Genomic DNA, 15,687 nt, shown 5'->3' on the forward strand with positions numbered 1-15,687 from the left:
TAATAATTTATTTGCCATACATCTGGTAAGCACTGAATTCATGTCAAATTTTATTTATTCATTCATTAATTTTCTCCCGCTTATCTGTAATTCGGGTCGCGGGGGCAGCAGTCTAAGCAGGCCCCCGTCTTCGACTGCTGCCCAATCCTCACAGCACCGTCCCTTACGGTCCCTCCTGCAGGTGGTGAGCCCACGGGAAGGTCAATTATTATTAGTGAGTAAAAAAAAATTATACTATTTTTAATAATAAATATGCATACTCTCAACACTAATTTCTCCCCCTGTCTCTCTCCCTGTCTGTCTCTTTCTCTCTCTATTTCTCTATATATGATGGAGCTGAAGAAGACCACAGCTGATGGGTGTGCAACAATTTCCTTTTCAAAGGTAACAATCGACTACAACTCTGAAATAAAGAATTTAAATTATGGAATATGCACATAGTCATGTGTGATGCACCTCTTCTGATAATATTCACAAAGGGATTTATTCCTCAAAAAACACACCAGTTATCACATTCATTACATTCACATTCAGTTTTAAGCAGGTTTTTTTCACCAACTTTTTAAGTTAATAAATCTAAAAGGGTTGTTTTGTTTTTATTTTTTTTTATTGTGTTCTTGTGGTAATTTTCATTAGTAAAACAATATTGTTTTACTTTAAAAAAAAAAAAAAAGTGCTTTTTGACCTTTAATGCAAATTAAATACTGCAAAAACACTATAACCTGCTCATATGATCACAGGTTCCTCTTTCCTGTACTTCTGTAAGTACTGAATTATTATCAGAAATCCAGTGAGTGAAGAAGTTGTTTTGCTATTGAATATGTATTCTTTCTCTCTCTCTCTCTCTCTCTCTCTCTCTCTCTCTCTCTCTCTCTCTCTCTCTCTCTCTCTCTCTCTCTCTCGCTCAGAATTTAAAGGCACAAACTGATCAGCAGCAGCAGACAAATCTTTCCTGTAATAGTAAAAAAGGTTGTTGTCTTTTGCTGCTGTTGTTTTCTCAGCCACTCACCTCTCACCCAACATTATTTATTTGCTTGTTTTCTGTTTGTACAGTTAATAGTGGTGAGAAAATTTTTAACTACAACAACACAAATACAAATTGCGGAGAATCTCAGTACAGTAGTCTGCAAATGGAATGGTTCTCAGTGTTATGTAGAGTGCACCGCTGTCAATCTCACCATAAACCTAACTGGTATTATCAACATACCTTCTGCTATAATACCTTCAAACTACAATCAAAACAAAACATTTGTCTTCAACATAAGTAAGTTATTTGAATTTACCTGAATTAATTATAAATGAAATTTTTAATTTTGATAAATCAGTTATTTTTATTTCTTTGCTATTAATATGGGTTATTATGGTTTCAGTGTTGTTGTTGTGTTTCTATGAACCTTTAGGTGAGCAAGAGACCACATGCAAAGTCACAGTGTGTGAAATGAATCCATTAAGTACATTGATAGAGATCTTTTCAAGCTCTGGTGACTGGAAACATTTTACACAAATACAAAAGATGTGTAGTGAATTGTTTGCTTCTGATGAGTCCATAAAAATATCATTCATCAGGTAAGCAAACTGTAAAACTTGAACACACTGCTAAGATCAGTATGTGTCCATAAATATAGAGTGAAAGATATATAAATGTCTGTACAACACAGTGCAGAGAAAAAGTACATCGACAACCTCATTAACCTACCGTTTAATGAAACAACCGAAAATTATGACCTAGAAGAATTTAACATGACTGTAGTGAAGATAAATAGGATGAACACCACAGACCACGGGCGTGTAAAAATCTCTGCACCAAAGGTAACATTCTTTTTCACATGTACCAATGTAGGGGCATGTTAATATTGGAAAATGTTTTATTTCTCTTTTACCACAGCAATACCAGTCTTATTATATTAAAGAGCACTTAATTAAACAATATATTAAAGTGTCATGCATTTTATCTGTTTAATATCATATTTAAGGTTGGTAAATGTCAGTAAAACAAGTGAGTTCATTGTTTTTTACTGTATGTAACAGCTATAAACAGTCATTTCCTTACCAGACCTGGACAACTGGACTGTAGTAAAATGATTATATGTTTGTATCATTAAAATATATAATGAATATATTGTAATTGCCAAGTGTTTTATGTAAATATCATAACTGTCTTTATTGTCTGTTAGATGCCTGATACAGATGATATTCCTATAAATGTTTTTGTCCCTATTGAACCATTTCTGAATGTCTCTGAAGAGCAGTGCAAAACTGCTGTAGTGACATACCCCTCCAGTGTACAGTTCACTGTAAGTCTTATTGTAAGTAACTCTCTTTAAGTGTCTTGTAAATACATAGTGGGATATAAATGTATATCTCCTTTCACCATTTATTCACAGAGAGACTCAAACCTTGTGTTTAAGTCCAATGTCATTCGTGTTGAAGCCTTTAGACATGAGCTTAAGGACCTTTCCAATCGGCTTGTTATCAACTTTACAGTGAACAGCACTGATATAATACATGTAAGTAAATGTTTATATTTTTCAGATCATAATTTTGTCATCCTTAGCTTCTCAGGATTAGTTTATTTAACAAAACTAACCATATATATATATATATATATATATATATATATATATATATATATATATATATATATATATATATATATATATATATATATATATAGTGGGTTTTTTTTTTTTAAAGTACTTATAAAACCTTAAAAAAATTAAATTTTATTGTAGGGGGGGATGAATAAATATCTATCTGTCTGTCTGTCTGTCTGAAATTAACACGAGCCTAATGATGTTATTAACGAATAAATATGACACACTTTTATCACTTTTTTTTTACTTATTTTGTTTATATTTCTCCTATATTCGAAATTAATTTTAGATTAACACATGCTTAATGTGAATCATTTAGTTTCATGTAAAATTTGACGGGATTTTTGCAAAATTAAATTTTTTAGATTTCAATGTCACGTACAATTATTGTTCACCTTATAAGTGATTATTATTCGAATTCACATGTGCAACTTTAGAGCGTGAACATTTCACTTGCACTGGGAAAACTCCAAAAAAAATTTTTATTTATATGTAATTTTGCATTTGTGTTTATTGTCATAGGAAAATCAGATCCTGTTGTGTCAGTTTTACAATGAAACAGGTATGTAAGGTGCAAAGCTTTTGTTATTTCTGGTGAAGCAGCGATGAGCACTAACAGTGAACCTGATCTTATAATTAACGTGTGCAAAAATTGTTTGGACTTAAAAGAAATGGAAATGTTAGAAATGGATACATGGCCTGCAAGCTTAATCTAAAATTGCATTGTTTACACAAAATGAGGTGTGTAAATTGAGGTAGAAAAGATTGTTTGCTTTATGATGAAATTAAGCGTGGTCTTAATAAAAACTATTTAACCTCCAACTGCATCTATACATGTTTCCATTACATGGCATATGCATTCAAGGGCCTTTTTAAGGGCGTTCAACCGCGTTTGTTTTTTTCTTGCTATATTTACACGAGTAGAAAGCAATCTTAATTAATTTAACAAGATTATCAGGATAACCCACAGCAGCTCAGGCCCATCACAGATTCAAATGACTTGACTCATATCTATCTAATAAAAACTGCTTTTATAAATAAATTTCTACTTGTTTTTGCCTACAGCTATTGAGTTCAAACTGACTAAATATATTTATTTGATCAGCATAGAAATAGGATGTCAAGGTCTTTAACTAATCTGAAGGACCTGTTATTTGTGTCATTATTAATGAAAAACCAGTTTCTAAATAATATGCTTTACAATTAATAGAGGAATAACACACCAGAAGTCTTAATGGTCAGTTGCCCACCATCCACTATGGTTCCTCTATAATTTTAGCAGTATCAAATTAAAATGGATTTGTTATGTTCAAATTGATTCACGCTGCAGAAAAGTGTAGAAGACAGATTGCTTGTAGTGCATTAATTTTTCATTTTCAAGTAAAGTAGACAGCAATGTGAATACATTTTACAATTTGAATGATACTTTTATTTTGTTTTGATTAGTGGACAGGTGGGAGAACACTGGGTCTTTCACTAACCTGGAGAGCTTTAACAGCAGCAACACTGTGACCTGCTCATATGATCATATGACCACCTTTGCTGTACTTCTGGTAAGCACTAAATTACTATCAGAAATCAAGTAAGTAAACTAGTTATACTAAAAGTGTTGTCTGCTGGGTTGTGTGTGTGTGTGTGTGTGTGTGTGTGTGTGTGTGTGTGTGTGTGTGTGTGTGTTTGTTTCTTATTAGGTTAATGTGACACAAATTGATGGTCAGCAGTGGAAAATCCTGTCCCATCTTACTTACATTGGTTGTAGTCTTTCGTCCTTTTTCTCAGCAGTTATCATCTTCCTCTACGTTTTCATTAAGTGGGTATTGTAAATATCATTATCTACTATTTCAAAATCATTTAAAATTTACATATTACTATTCTAGTACTTTTCCCAATCAATTACTTTGCATGTAACATGATGGTGTTTTTTTTTTGTTGTTGTTTTTTTAGTTTTGTTTTTTCAATTTCATGTCAAAGCACCATTATTATTCTATTGTTGGGTCAATGAGCAAAATTAACTGTTAGGTACTTTTGAATAGAAGCATAGGCCAAATAACCAACTCTCAACTATTGAGATTTAGATATATTCAGTGAAGAGTAAAAAAAAACAGATCAGCACACAACCGTAGATCATCCACCTTTTTAGTAAACTCTTTGTTTTATTTAGTGATGTGGGCATCAGTTTAGATCTGAGCATCATACACATTTAGAGTCACCTGCCTTTCAGCATATATTTTGTGAGAAATTTGGGAATTTAGAGAAAATCTAAAATAAATATGGGATGAAAATGCATACTCATAGATGCATAGAATCTCATATTTGGTGAAGATTAGTTTTTTTTAAACCTTTCAATGGCGATCAATCAGCGCCTGGTTAACAGTGATTCTTCCATCTAAATTAACAATGAATGCAGTACCACCACAGTATAACAAAGCAACCTGTTTTTTCTTAATTAGTGTCACAAATACAGCACAAACATATATACTCTGTACTCTGTTTTTACAGGAGCACAAACAAAGACAATTTCCTCCGCATTTATGTGTCTTTGAATGTAGCTGTTTTCCTTCTCAATACCAGCTTCTTGTTCATCGAATGGGGAGTTGGATATGGCAGTGTATGTGTCATAATAGCAGTCGTAATACAGTACAGCCTCCTGTCCTGTTTCTCCTGGATGATCATTGAAGCATTTCACTTGTATTTGACTGTAGTCAAAGTGTTCAACATCTACATCAGGCAATACCTGCTCAAGCTGTCACTCTTTGGATGGGGTGAGGAAAGCATTTGGACTACACTACAAAATATGTTGCAGTATAAGTCTAATAAGAACTAACTTTTTAATTAACATTATAGTACACTTGCACTATCAAAAAATATTATTTTAATAGAAACACCAGAACCTGTGTATTTTCATGCAGTTATCCAATCAGCCAATTATGGGTCAGCAGTGCAATGCAAAGAAAATGAATATGGACAGTAGGAAAATAGGGAAATCTTCAACAAAACGTTCCAGTTTTGGCTCACTTTTCAACACTCTGTAGACCAAAGGCTGGCTGTGCATTTGGTACCTGGCCCTTCAGTGGGGACTTACCCCACCTTTTAATACCACCACTATCACGTCACAATATAAAAACCATCAATACAATACAAAAAACGCAATATAACAACGTGTGGCATTACACAGAGAGAGAGGCATTTCACATATAGAGGGTAAATACCATTTTACTAAAGCAAGAAACCCAGTTAAGACAACTCCTAACCTCTACACTCCCACCACAACTGTGCACCTACACCATCTGGAGCAGTTCAGAATCAATATTTGTCTAATAACATGACAAAAACAGAAAATAAAATAAAATACAACCTACTCACCAGAGATGCAGACTCATAATTTGCATCACTCCTCAGAGGCTGTAAGCCAGTGGTATGGCTCTTATTTACTGGTCTGGAAGTGGTTAACAAACCCTTTCCTGGGCTGAGACACGCTAGCTAGCTTCGGGATTGGCCGACCTCCTCACGATGTCTAGCTTTTCTTGAAAATGTATTTTTAAGTATGTCTGAGACCAAATCAATTTCTCTTCCTCTGTAGGCATAAAAAAGGCGACTATGTGAGGCGTATATGAAATCTGATTGGTTAAAGAAACAGACCTGTTGCTAAAAGAGACTAAGGTAGAAAGGGTAGCAGTACAGACTTTGAAGGCCCTGGGCAGATTAGATTGACATGACAGCACATAGAGGCTGAAATCTCATTGAACAAAACATTTTACATCCACATACACGAACTAGAAGCAGTGCAGCCAAGAGAAATGTTACGAAATAAAGAGAATAAACTGCTGGGAATAAATTTATACAATTTCATGGAATAATTATTAGAATTTTGGTTGTAAATGTAGGTCAGTGCTTCTGATAGTGTTTAGGCTAGCATAGAAGGCTTTGCTGGCCCTGACCACACACCAATGCTGTAGTTCTACTTTACAGGCTCTCTATTTACGTTTACATTTACATTTGCGGCATTTAGCAGACGCCCTTATCCAGAGCGACGTACAAAAGTGCTTTGAGTCTCTAGCAATAAGTAAATCTACACTGGTACGCAAGATTACAAACATAATATCAATATAACTCTTGAATTCTACAAAGCAAACTTGGAAACTTCTAATTTAAGTGTTGCAGGACGAGGTAGATCTTCAATCGTCGCTTTAAGATAGTCAGGGACTCTGCTGTACGGACATCTAGGGGAAGTTCACCACCTCGGTGCCAGAACAGAGAAGAGGCTTGAAGTATACTTACCTCTCATTCTGAGAGAAGGTGGTACCAGTCGAGCAGTGCTGGAGGATCTCAGACAGCGTGGTGCAGTGCGAGATGTGATGAGGTCTCTGAGGTAAGATGGTGCTGGTCCATTTTTGGCCTTGTAGGCAAGCATCAGTGTTTTGAATTTGATACATGCAGCTACTGGAAGCCAGTGAAGGGAGCGCAGCAGTGGGGTGGTGTGGGAGAACTTGGGCAGATTGTGTTTTGGATCATTTGCAGTGGATGAATAGCGTTCAGAGAAAGACCTGCCAGCACAGCGTTGGAATAGTCCAGTCTCGAAATGACAAGGGACTGAACAAGCATCTGGGCAGCCTGTGTGGACAGAAATGGTCGAATCCTTTAGATGTTGTAGAGAAGAAATCGACAGGAACGAGCCACATTAGCGACATGTGGGAAGAACGCATGACTGTCTAGATTTGTTTTCCAGGAGTGCCTGCTGTCCTTGTTGGAGGAAGCCTGTGTGTGTTTGGCAGTACACCTTTTTATGGTCGGAAAGCGTTCAATTTATCAGGCACAAACGGAACAACGCACTTGTAAGTAAGCATGTTTAAAACAGCTTTGTGTAGCTTGTTGCATAAAAATATATTGTATACATTACTGAGTGAAAAGCCAGTCAACATGTACAGAACATCACACTATTACAATGAACGTGCTGTCTGATCCTAAATTTACTTTTGCTAAACAGCTGCTGGATTACCAACACTCATTTTCTGTACGGAATGAACATCTCCTACTTCTCCTTAACATTCCTGTTCAACACATGTGTTCTGGTGGCAGTAATGTATCAGATATTTAAGCTGCGACACTTGAGCGTTAGAGGAAAAAGGATTTCATTTTATAAGAACATTTGCACTGTCCTGGGCCTGACCTTCTTGCTAGGAATGACATGGGGTTTGATTTTCTTTACCTCAGGATACACAAACTACCCCATTCTTTACGTCTTTTGTATCTGCAACTCCCTGCAAGGTACTTATACTTTACAGTAAGAGTGCTTTGTAGACATTTCTATTAATGATTTTCGAAATACAGAAATAATATTTGCAAAAAACTGAATCTGCATTTATTTGCTATGTGTGGTATAATTTTATTGGATTAACATTTTGACAAGTGTTTTGGAGGGGGACTGGGGACATGTCCCATTTGCTTTTAAAACTTCATCCTAAACATCATTCGCAATATTTTTTAAATTACAGTTTGTTTAAATAATTTTCCTATAAAAGCTCATGGCATAAACCATTCCACCAATTTCTGAAAATTCAGTTTTCATGGATTTAGTTTTCCACTGTAAGAAAATATCCAGCCATTTTATCACCGATAAAACTCTCTCAACCAGATCAATAAAAAAGAAAAAGTTCAAAAGTTTGTACATATTAAATTATGCTGAAATGATTTTACATTTTAATTTCTTTGGTTTACTTCCTATTTTTTTGTTCATGAGCTCTCAGATAAACAACTGGTTGAATTTGTTAGAATTTTGTTATTGTGTAAAGAGAAACACTTTTAGTGTGAAATAAAAGCTGATCAGACTGGAAAGAATGCATCCTACCAATAAATAGAAATTAATATTTGGTTGTATGATGTTAATTTTACCTTTTGATATACCGTTTATATACAGGTTTGTTTCTGTTCCTGTGGATCTGCAGTGCAATTAAGAGAAAGGGGCATCTGGTATCAGAAACAGTGTCTAAGCCAGCCACAGTGACAGCAAATATTCATGAGTCCAGCTTTTCCAACTGATGAGCAATTACATGTTATGGTGATTTGGTTTTACACCACATAATGATCAATTTAAAGAGAAAAACTGCAACAGGTTTTATAACTGATTTCAAATCTTTATATTGCATCACCTTACTCCATAATCCATCACAAGTTTTATAATTATCACAGTTCCTTTTGTTTTTTTTTTACATTTTTAACTGCTGAGTTCACTCATTGTTTTGAAGAAAGTTTTATGTCTATAGGATCTAAAATCCAGTAAATGTTACACTGAAGACTTTCTTTATCACTACTTCTGTTTGACTACAGTGGTCTGGTTTGGTATTTTACCTGGTATTACATATTCATATATAGAAACTGCTCATATCCTTTAAACTAGCAGAAATTGTCTTTTTTTGTATGTGATCACATTGTACAGTAAACTGATTTTAATATAATTACACATTTCTCTTACACTGTGTTAAAGTGATGCTGTTACACTGTGTATTATTTCAAAACCTGCTACATTATGCAGTCCTTTCTGAACTCTAATTTGAAAATGATTTTAAATAAAACACAAAGAATTTATATAATACATTTTTTTCCGTTCCGTACAATTTACAGTACAGACCAAAAGTTTGGACACACCTTCTCATTCAAAGAGTTTTCTTTATTTTCATGACTATGAAAATTGTAGAGTCACACTAAAGGCATTAAAACTATGAATTAACACATGTGGAATTATAAACATAACAAAAAAGAGTAAAACAACTGAAAATATGTCATATTCTAGGTTCTTCAAAGTAGCCACCTTTTGCTTAGATTACTGCTTTGCACAATCTTGGCATTCTCTTGATGCCTACTTTGAAGAACCTACAATATGACATTTTCAGTTCACTTTTCATAGTTTTGATGCCTTCAGTGTGACTACAACATAGTCATGAAAATAAAGAAAACTCTTTAAATGAGCAGGTGTGTCCAAACTTTTGGTCTGTACTGTATAAATAATATATATAAACTTATGGTCTGTACTGTATAAATAATATATATATACAGTACAGACCAAAAGTTTGGACACACAGGGTGTCTGTACTGTATATAATCATTACATCAACTTATTACATAAAAGGTTAATGTATGCGTGTTTGAGTGTACTGTTTTGATTAATATTGTATGCATATTGTAAGACTAATTTTACATATATGTTCAATGTTTCCTAATGTTTCATATCTAAAATAATAACAGGGTGAGTGTTTGAAAGCTTGTAAGCATGTATGAATAAATAATAAGACAGCCCTGTATTAAGTGATATGATATAGAATGTTTTACATTTTAGTACCAGAACGTTTTAAACAAATTATCTGTGAATTGTTGCAGAGGATCCACCACATAGTTCCATTGATACCAAAGAATATTTCACTTTTTTTGTTTTACATACAACTTGCAATTCTAGAGAAAGGTTTACTGTTGAAAGGCATGACATATTTGAATAAACTAGACAACATTACAGAAATAGCATTTTATTCTGAATATTGAATGACTCTAACAATGTGCCTGTCAACATCTGATGCTCTTGTATTTGTGTATGCAAATGAATAAAAAGGTTCTATAACAGATAGAAAACATGCAACACATTGGAATCACAATTACATCAAGAACGGCCCTAATGTTGAAGAATCACCTGGTACTACATAATATCTGAGATCTGAACTTTTTTTTATTTTTTTATTTAAATATGATGTGGGTAAGTTTTATGGTTTTATTGTCTTGATTTATTTGAGAGTGAGGAGTACATGAACTAAGTGGTATGAGGCTGATTGTTTAATTTATATAATTTTGTATTGTCATTCTCATTTAAATGTTTTTTTTTTAAGCTAACAATTATTAAGCCTACAATCTTGTAATTGAAATTATTTAATTCATGGTTTGCCTTTAATATTTATTGATGTATTCACAGCAGAGAGATGCTAATATGATACTCCTCTACTTTATGCTTCTGTCACCCCTGTTGACTACACCAAGTAAATTTAAACATATCCTACATAAGCTTTAATACAGTGTTGTCTCACAGCACTAAGACATAAAAAGTACTCAGTAGAAGAAAAAACAATTGTTATTATTTCAATTCACCTTTTTTTTTTAATGGTGGTGTCTAGCAGTCCAATCATCCTTCCCTCCTTTGAACTGCCTTTCACACATGTCCAATACACCAGTCTGCAATTCCAAATATTGTCAATCAAATTACATAAAGTAAGAAAAAAGTTAAATTCAGACATTATTAGGATAAATAGTTTTTCAAAATGTGAACTAAAATAAATGTTGCTGTCTTTGACACACAGGGAAGAGAAAAATCTCATCAATCTGCATATCAAATCCCAGTTTAGTGAGTCTTTCATTACCTGTGACTACAGGAATTTAAAATTGACTCTAGTTAAGTTGAATATGATGAAAACCACAAATGACCAGCATGTAAAGATCTCTGCTCCAAAGGTAACTTTAAGATATTGCTAATTCTAAGATAAATTAAACAAAATGGTATGCATTTTATTAAAAAATAAATAACTTATTTTGGTGGATTTACTTTTACTACCACAAAATTGACTCTTTCCCAATTATTGCACATCAACGTGAACAATTTGTATAAAAATATTTTCTTTATTGTTACATTTAATATTGTGTAATGTCCACAAGTGGAGGAAAATTAATAGCAGTCTAAAAACAATCTTATTTCCTAACATCCTTAATGTTCGAAGTTAACACTACAAAAAAAAAAAATCTTTGTATTGGTGGACTTTTTAATTTAAATAAATTGAAATAAACACACATCATCTTAGAGTTAAACTGGAAATTGCAAAAAGGCTTCTTCTCAGAACACCTTCAATAAATGTTAAATAAATATGTACTTTCAGAAAACTTTACTTTATCAGTAATCACACAGTTTAATTTAATTCTTTATTAACAATAAGTGGTTATGTGGAGTATTTGTCACACAAGTTGGAAATTAAGTATGTGATTTGCAGTTGTCACTACTATCAGGGCTGCTGTTATAGAAACTGATCAGATTTGAGAGCACTGTGATATAATACATTGTTTTGGGAATATTAATAATGAAAGCATGTGAAAAATTTAAAACTTAAAATAAAGAAGATACTTAATTTCAGTGTCTGCATCTGATCTGAATTATGTCTGTCTTTACTGTGTGATAGCTGTCTGATGATGATCCACCAATAGATGTATTTGTCCCGATTGAGGCATTCCTGAATGTCTCAAAGGAGCAGGCCAAAATTGGGGTAGTGTCATATCTCTTCTCAACATTATATAGTAAGTCTTACAGAAACCTTTATCATCTGATTAAATAATGTGCATTTTTGTTTGATGCTTAAGTAACTTTTTTTTTTATTAGATCTTATCTATTAGAATCTATAAAAATGTCTGTTTTCTGCACATTTTCACAGGATAACTCAAGCACTGTGTTGATGTCCAAAGTCATACGTGTTAAAGCTCTTGGGCGTGAACTTAAGGACTTGTCCAATCGACTTGTTATCCATTTTCCATTAAACAGAAGTAAAACAATATCTGTAAGTAATCTCTATTTTAGATCATTAGTTTTGGCATCCTTTAAGATCTTGATCAGGCACATGTAGTATAATGACTTTCACATACAGTGCATGTTATTTGTCGCATTTATTTTTTTCTCATTTAATTTCAAATGCTATTAGATTAGATTAGATTAGATTAGATTCAACTTTGTCATATTGTCATTGTGCAAGGCACATGTACAGAACCAATCAAATGCAGTTAGCATCTAACCAGAATGCATAAGTGGCTTATTTACAATAAATAGCAATGTGATCAATAGGGTATAATGTCCATATATAGAGGGGTGAGGGTGAATAATGTACAAATGGTGCAGTAGGTAATAATATATGGTGTATATATATAGTAATATACAATATACTGTGCAAAGATTATGCATAGATGGACATGCCAGGAGATAATATACTCAAATGACATTATATAGTTATGTATAAGCATGAATGTATGTATGATACAGTATATACAGTATACTGTATATACTGTATCATACAGTATATACAGTATAAATATGGGTGGAATTGTGATCTTTACATGATTTGTGTATTTTTAATGTTTTAAAAATTTACTACATGTACTACATAACAATACTTTCATTTTAACATGCACTTAAGGATTTTTACATATGTTAATACACTATATGGACTTTTTCCAGCCATATGTTGTTATATGTGGTACACAATTGTATAGGATGTCATTGAATACAGTAGCATTACATTTTCCCTTCACTTGAATTTGGAGACCCAAACAGGTTCCAGCATGAAAGTGCCCCAAAGTGAGCATAATGAAGCTATGGGGATATGAGATATATGCTTGTTTGGGGTCAGAGTGACAATTTCAACTGTGCTGAATGTATGTGACAAATAAAGGCTGTTCTATTCTATTTTATGTGGTAGTACATAGGTTAAAGTGGAATATTTAAGTGGCCTGCTAAAGAGCTTAGTTTGACTAAACACCTTTGAGATGAATTAGACTGCTGGCTGCACCCAGGCCACTTCTCCCTACATCACTACCTGACTTTACTAATTGCTTTGTGGCTGTTGGCTACAAATCTCCACAACCACACTGCAATATCTATATTTTCAAATGTGGATTAAATGTAATATGGAATGTTAGAAAATATCACATACAGTACATATCTTATAGTGTATATTTACATTATTTTATCACATGTAGCGAATATGCTTTTTGCATACATTTACTTTATTTTCACATCTTACTGTTTCACTTCTAGGGCGTTTGGCTTCAGGTGTGATTGCCTTACATGATTATTGTTACATGTGATCTTTATTGTTCTCATTATGTCACGTTCTTGAATTTATATTGTTTTCATAGGAAACCCAGACCCTGTCGTGTCAGTTCTATAATGAAACAGGTATGTGGGTTTTTTTCACGTGCCACAGAGTTTAAACGTGTTATTATTGGTGCAAAATGATGAGAACCAACAGTAAATTAAAGTTAAGTTAAATTGTAACGTTAATACAAAACAAGTTGTGCAAATTGAGCTACATTGTTGTCAGGCTGATGGACAGGATGCGGAAGCGGAAATAACTCAATCATAGTTTATTCAGTCAGTTCAACAAAGAAACACTCACAGTTGCCGTGGCGAGAAAACAACCAAAGAATATCCGCTCGAGACGAGTAATCCAAAACGAAAGTAAAGCTGCAACGGCAAAGAGTAATCCGCACTTAGACACAGAGTCTGGAACCGGAACCGGAACCGGAACCAGAACCAGAACCAGAACCAGAACCAGAACCAGAACCAGAACCAGAACCAGAACCAGAGGTCGCGGGAACATGAGATGACCAGCATGACAATTCAAGAACCGACAGCCTGTGACTCCAGAAAATGAGTTTATATAGTCTAAACCTAGATGAGCCACAGCTGTCGGTCGTCAAGGCAGGCACGGGATAACGAGGCAGCGTGAATGCTACGGAGGGGGGCGTGGCAGGGTGAATCCCTGACAATTGTATAATTTTTATTTATTTAGTTTCTCCGTACACTCTTGACTAGGTTACATTGGTTTAATTTTTGTTTAATATTTGACAGAGGTGACTAAATTATATTAATAGCTGAATAATAAAATTAAGTTGAAGACTGCAGTTGCATGACAACACTTCGACCTTCACAAAAAACAGAAATTGAATGATCTTACCAGAAATTAAAACTAATCATATATTGTTTCTTGGTCCTCATTAGAGAACAATTGGGATGACAAAGGTTCTTTTACCAGCCTGGAAATCTTTTACAGCAACAACACTGTAATCTGCTCATATGATCATATGACCCCATTTGCTGTACTTCTGGTAAGCACTGAATTTCTATCAGAAATCAAGGGAGTAAAAGTAATTATACTGTAATTTTGCTTAAAATATGTATTCAATGGCTGTTTTCATGTGTGTGTTTGTGTGTGCGTGTGTGTGTGTGTGTCTTAATAGGTTGACATGAAACAAATTGATCCTCAACAGTGGGAAATCCTGTCCTATCTTACCTACATCGGTCACAGTAGTCACCATTTTTCTCTACGTTTTTATGAAGTGAGTACAGTATTTAAATATCATGATATTACCAATCATATCAATTTATTTACAGTTTTTCTTAGTTGCTTTGGAGCATTTCTCGAATCATCCTTGATATTTGCAAACCAGTAAGTGCATCGCTTTGTCACAAACAAGTTAGTCAAAATCGTTTAGTCATGTTGGCAGTATGCCACAATTTCAGTATTTCCTGATATAAACTATGGTTTGGATTACAATGATTGAAAATAATCAAAGTTGACTTCCTTCTGTTTTTCATCTATGAATTTTAGCAGGACAAATCTCTTTGTGTGCTTATTTGATTTACATTGATTGCAAGAGACCGGACAGGATTCACACTTTTACTGTACTGTTTCTTGGTTGTTTGTCCATTTCACCTTTGACCTGTTTTTTTGACCTGAGAAATAGTTGCTTATTGGTTGATCTGATGCCATACACTCTCCTTCATTAGTGAAATTCAAGATTCATCTGCACAATTCATCAATTCAAGAAACATTTACCAAAAAAAAGTTTCATATAAATTTAAGATTGACAGATTATGACAACTTGTTTAACCATTGTGCATTTAATTAGATGTTTTGGGTGACTATTTAGGTGAAACTAGTATAATACATTTTGATAAACATGACATAAACAACTGATAATGTAGAAAACAGCAAACACTTGTACACAATCTATTAATTTAATGTACTAAAGCTTTCGCAATTTGATCAAAGCAACGAGAAATGTTTTTATGATGTGCACAAATGTCTAAATGACGTCACAGTTGAACAAGGAGTTTTGAGAATTTAATTTCTGATCTGAGCAACTCTCCAAAGCAACTGAGAACTGTTAACTGGCTAAAAGCAAATATAAAAAGTAATGTATGTATAAACATTTAATAAGAATGCTGTTTGAAATGCGATATTGTAAGTAAGAGACTGTGGTAGACCAAAAAACTTATCCATCATAATGGATTACAAAGTTA

General features: G+C 33.7%; 1 protein-coding gene across 2 annotated transcripts; it reads left to right on the plus strand.

Moving 5' to 3' along the window:
- The first annotated feature begins 304 nt into the window (after nt 1–304).
- LOC310736236 (adhesion G-protein coupled receptor G6-like) lies at nt 305–14,690 on the plus strand. Of its 2 annotated transcripts, XM_083559625.1 has the most exons (22): nt 305–384; nt 741–761; nt 1,054–1,264; nt 1,401–1,566; nt 1,659–1,809; nt 2,175–2,294; nt 2,385–2,507; nt 3,117–3,156; nt 4,041–4,147; nt 4,286–4,404; nt 5,094–5,356; nt 7,321–7,426; nt 7,579–7,859; nt 8,509–8,649; nt 10,546–10,609; nt 10,745–10,838; nt 10,928–11,078; nt 11,795–11,909; nt 12,044–12,166; nt 13,518–13,557; nt 14,383–14,489; nt 14,622–14,690. In XM_083559625.1, exons 1-14 carry the CDS (start codon nt 328–330, stop codon nt 8,628–8,630), a joined length of 1,887 nt encoding a protein of 628 aa, XP_083415751.1. In that variant the 5' UTR covers nt 305–327; the 3' UTR covers nt 8,631–8,649; nt 10,546–10,609; nt 10,745–10,838; nt 10,928–11,078; nt 11,795–11,909; nt 12,044–12,166; nt 13,518–13,557; nt 14,383–14,489; nt 14,622–14,690. The 2 variants fall into 2 exon arrangements, with proteins under 2 accessions (XP_083415751.1, XP_083415752.1); XM_083559626.1 differs by lacking the exons at nt 305–384; nt 741–761 and adding an exon at nt 838–969.
- Nucleotides 14,691–15,687: the final 997 nt, after the last annotated feature.

The sequence above is a fragment of the Silurus aristotelis genome (assembly GCF_946808225.1).
Source record: "Silurus aristotelis genome assembly, chromosome: 13".
Classification (NCBI taxonomy): Eukaryota; Metazoa; Chordata; class Actinopteri; order Siluriformes; family Siluridae; genus Silurus; species Silurus aristotelis.

What these genes read in the sequence shown, in the direction of transcription:
- LOC310736236 (XM_083559625.1), top strand. Translation starts at nt 328, where the DNA reads ATGATGGAGCTGAAGAAGACCACAGCTGATGGGTGTGCAACAATTTCC. An exon ending in GCTGTCACTCTTTGGATGGG is followed by an intron (nt 5,357 to 7,320) that starts GTGAGGAAAGCA and finishes TTTGTTTTCCAG; the next exon opens with GAGTGCCTGCTGTCCTTGTT. An exon ending in TATCTGCAACTCCCTGCAAG is followed by an intron (nt 7,860 to 8,508) that starts GTACTTATACTT and finishes GTTTATATACAG; the next exon opens with GTTTGTTTCTGTTCCTGTGG.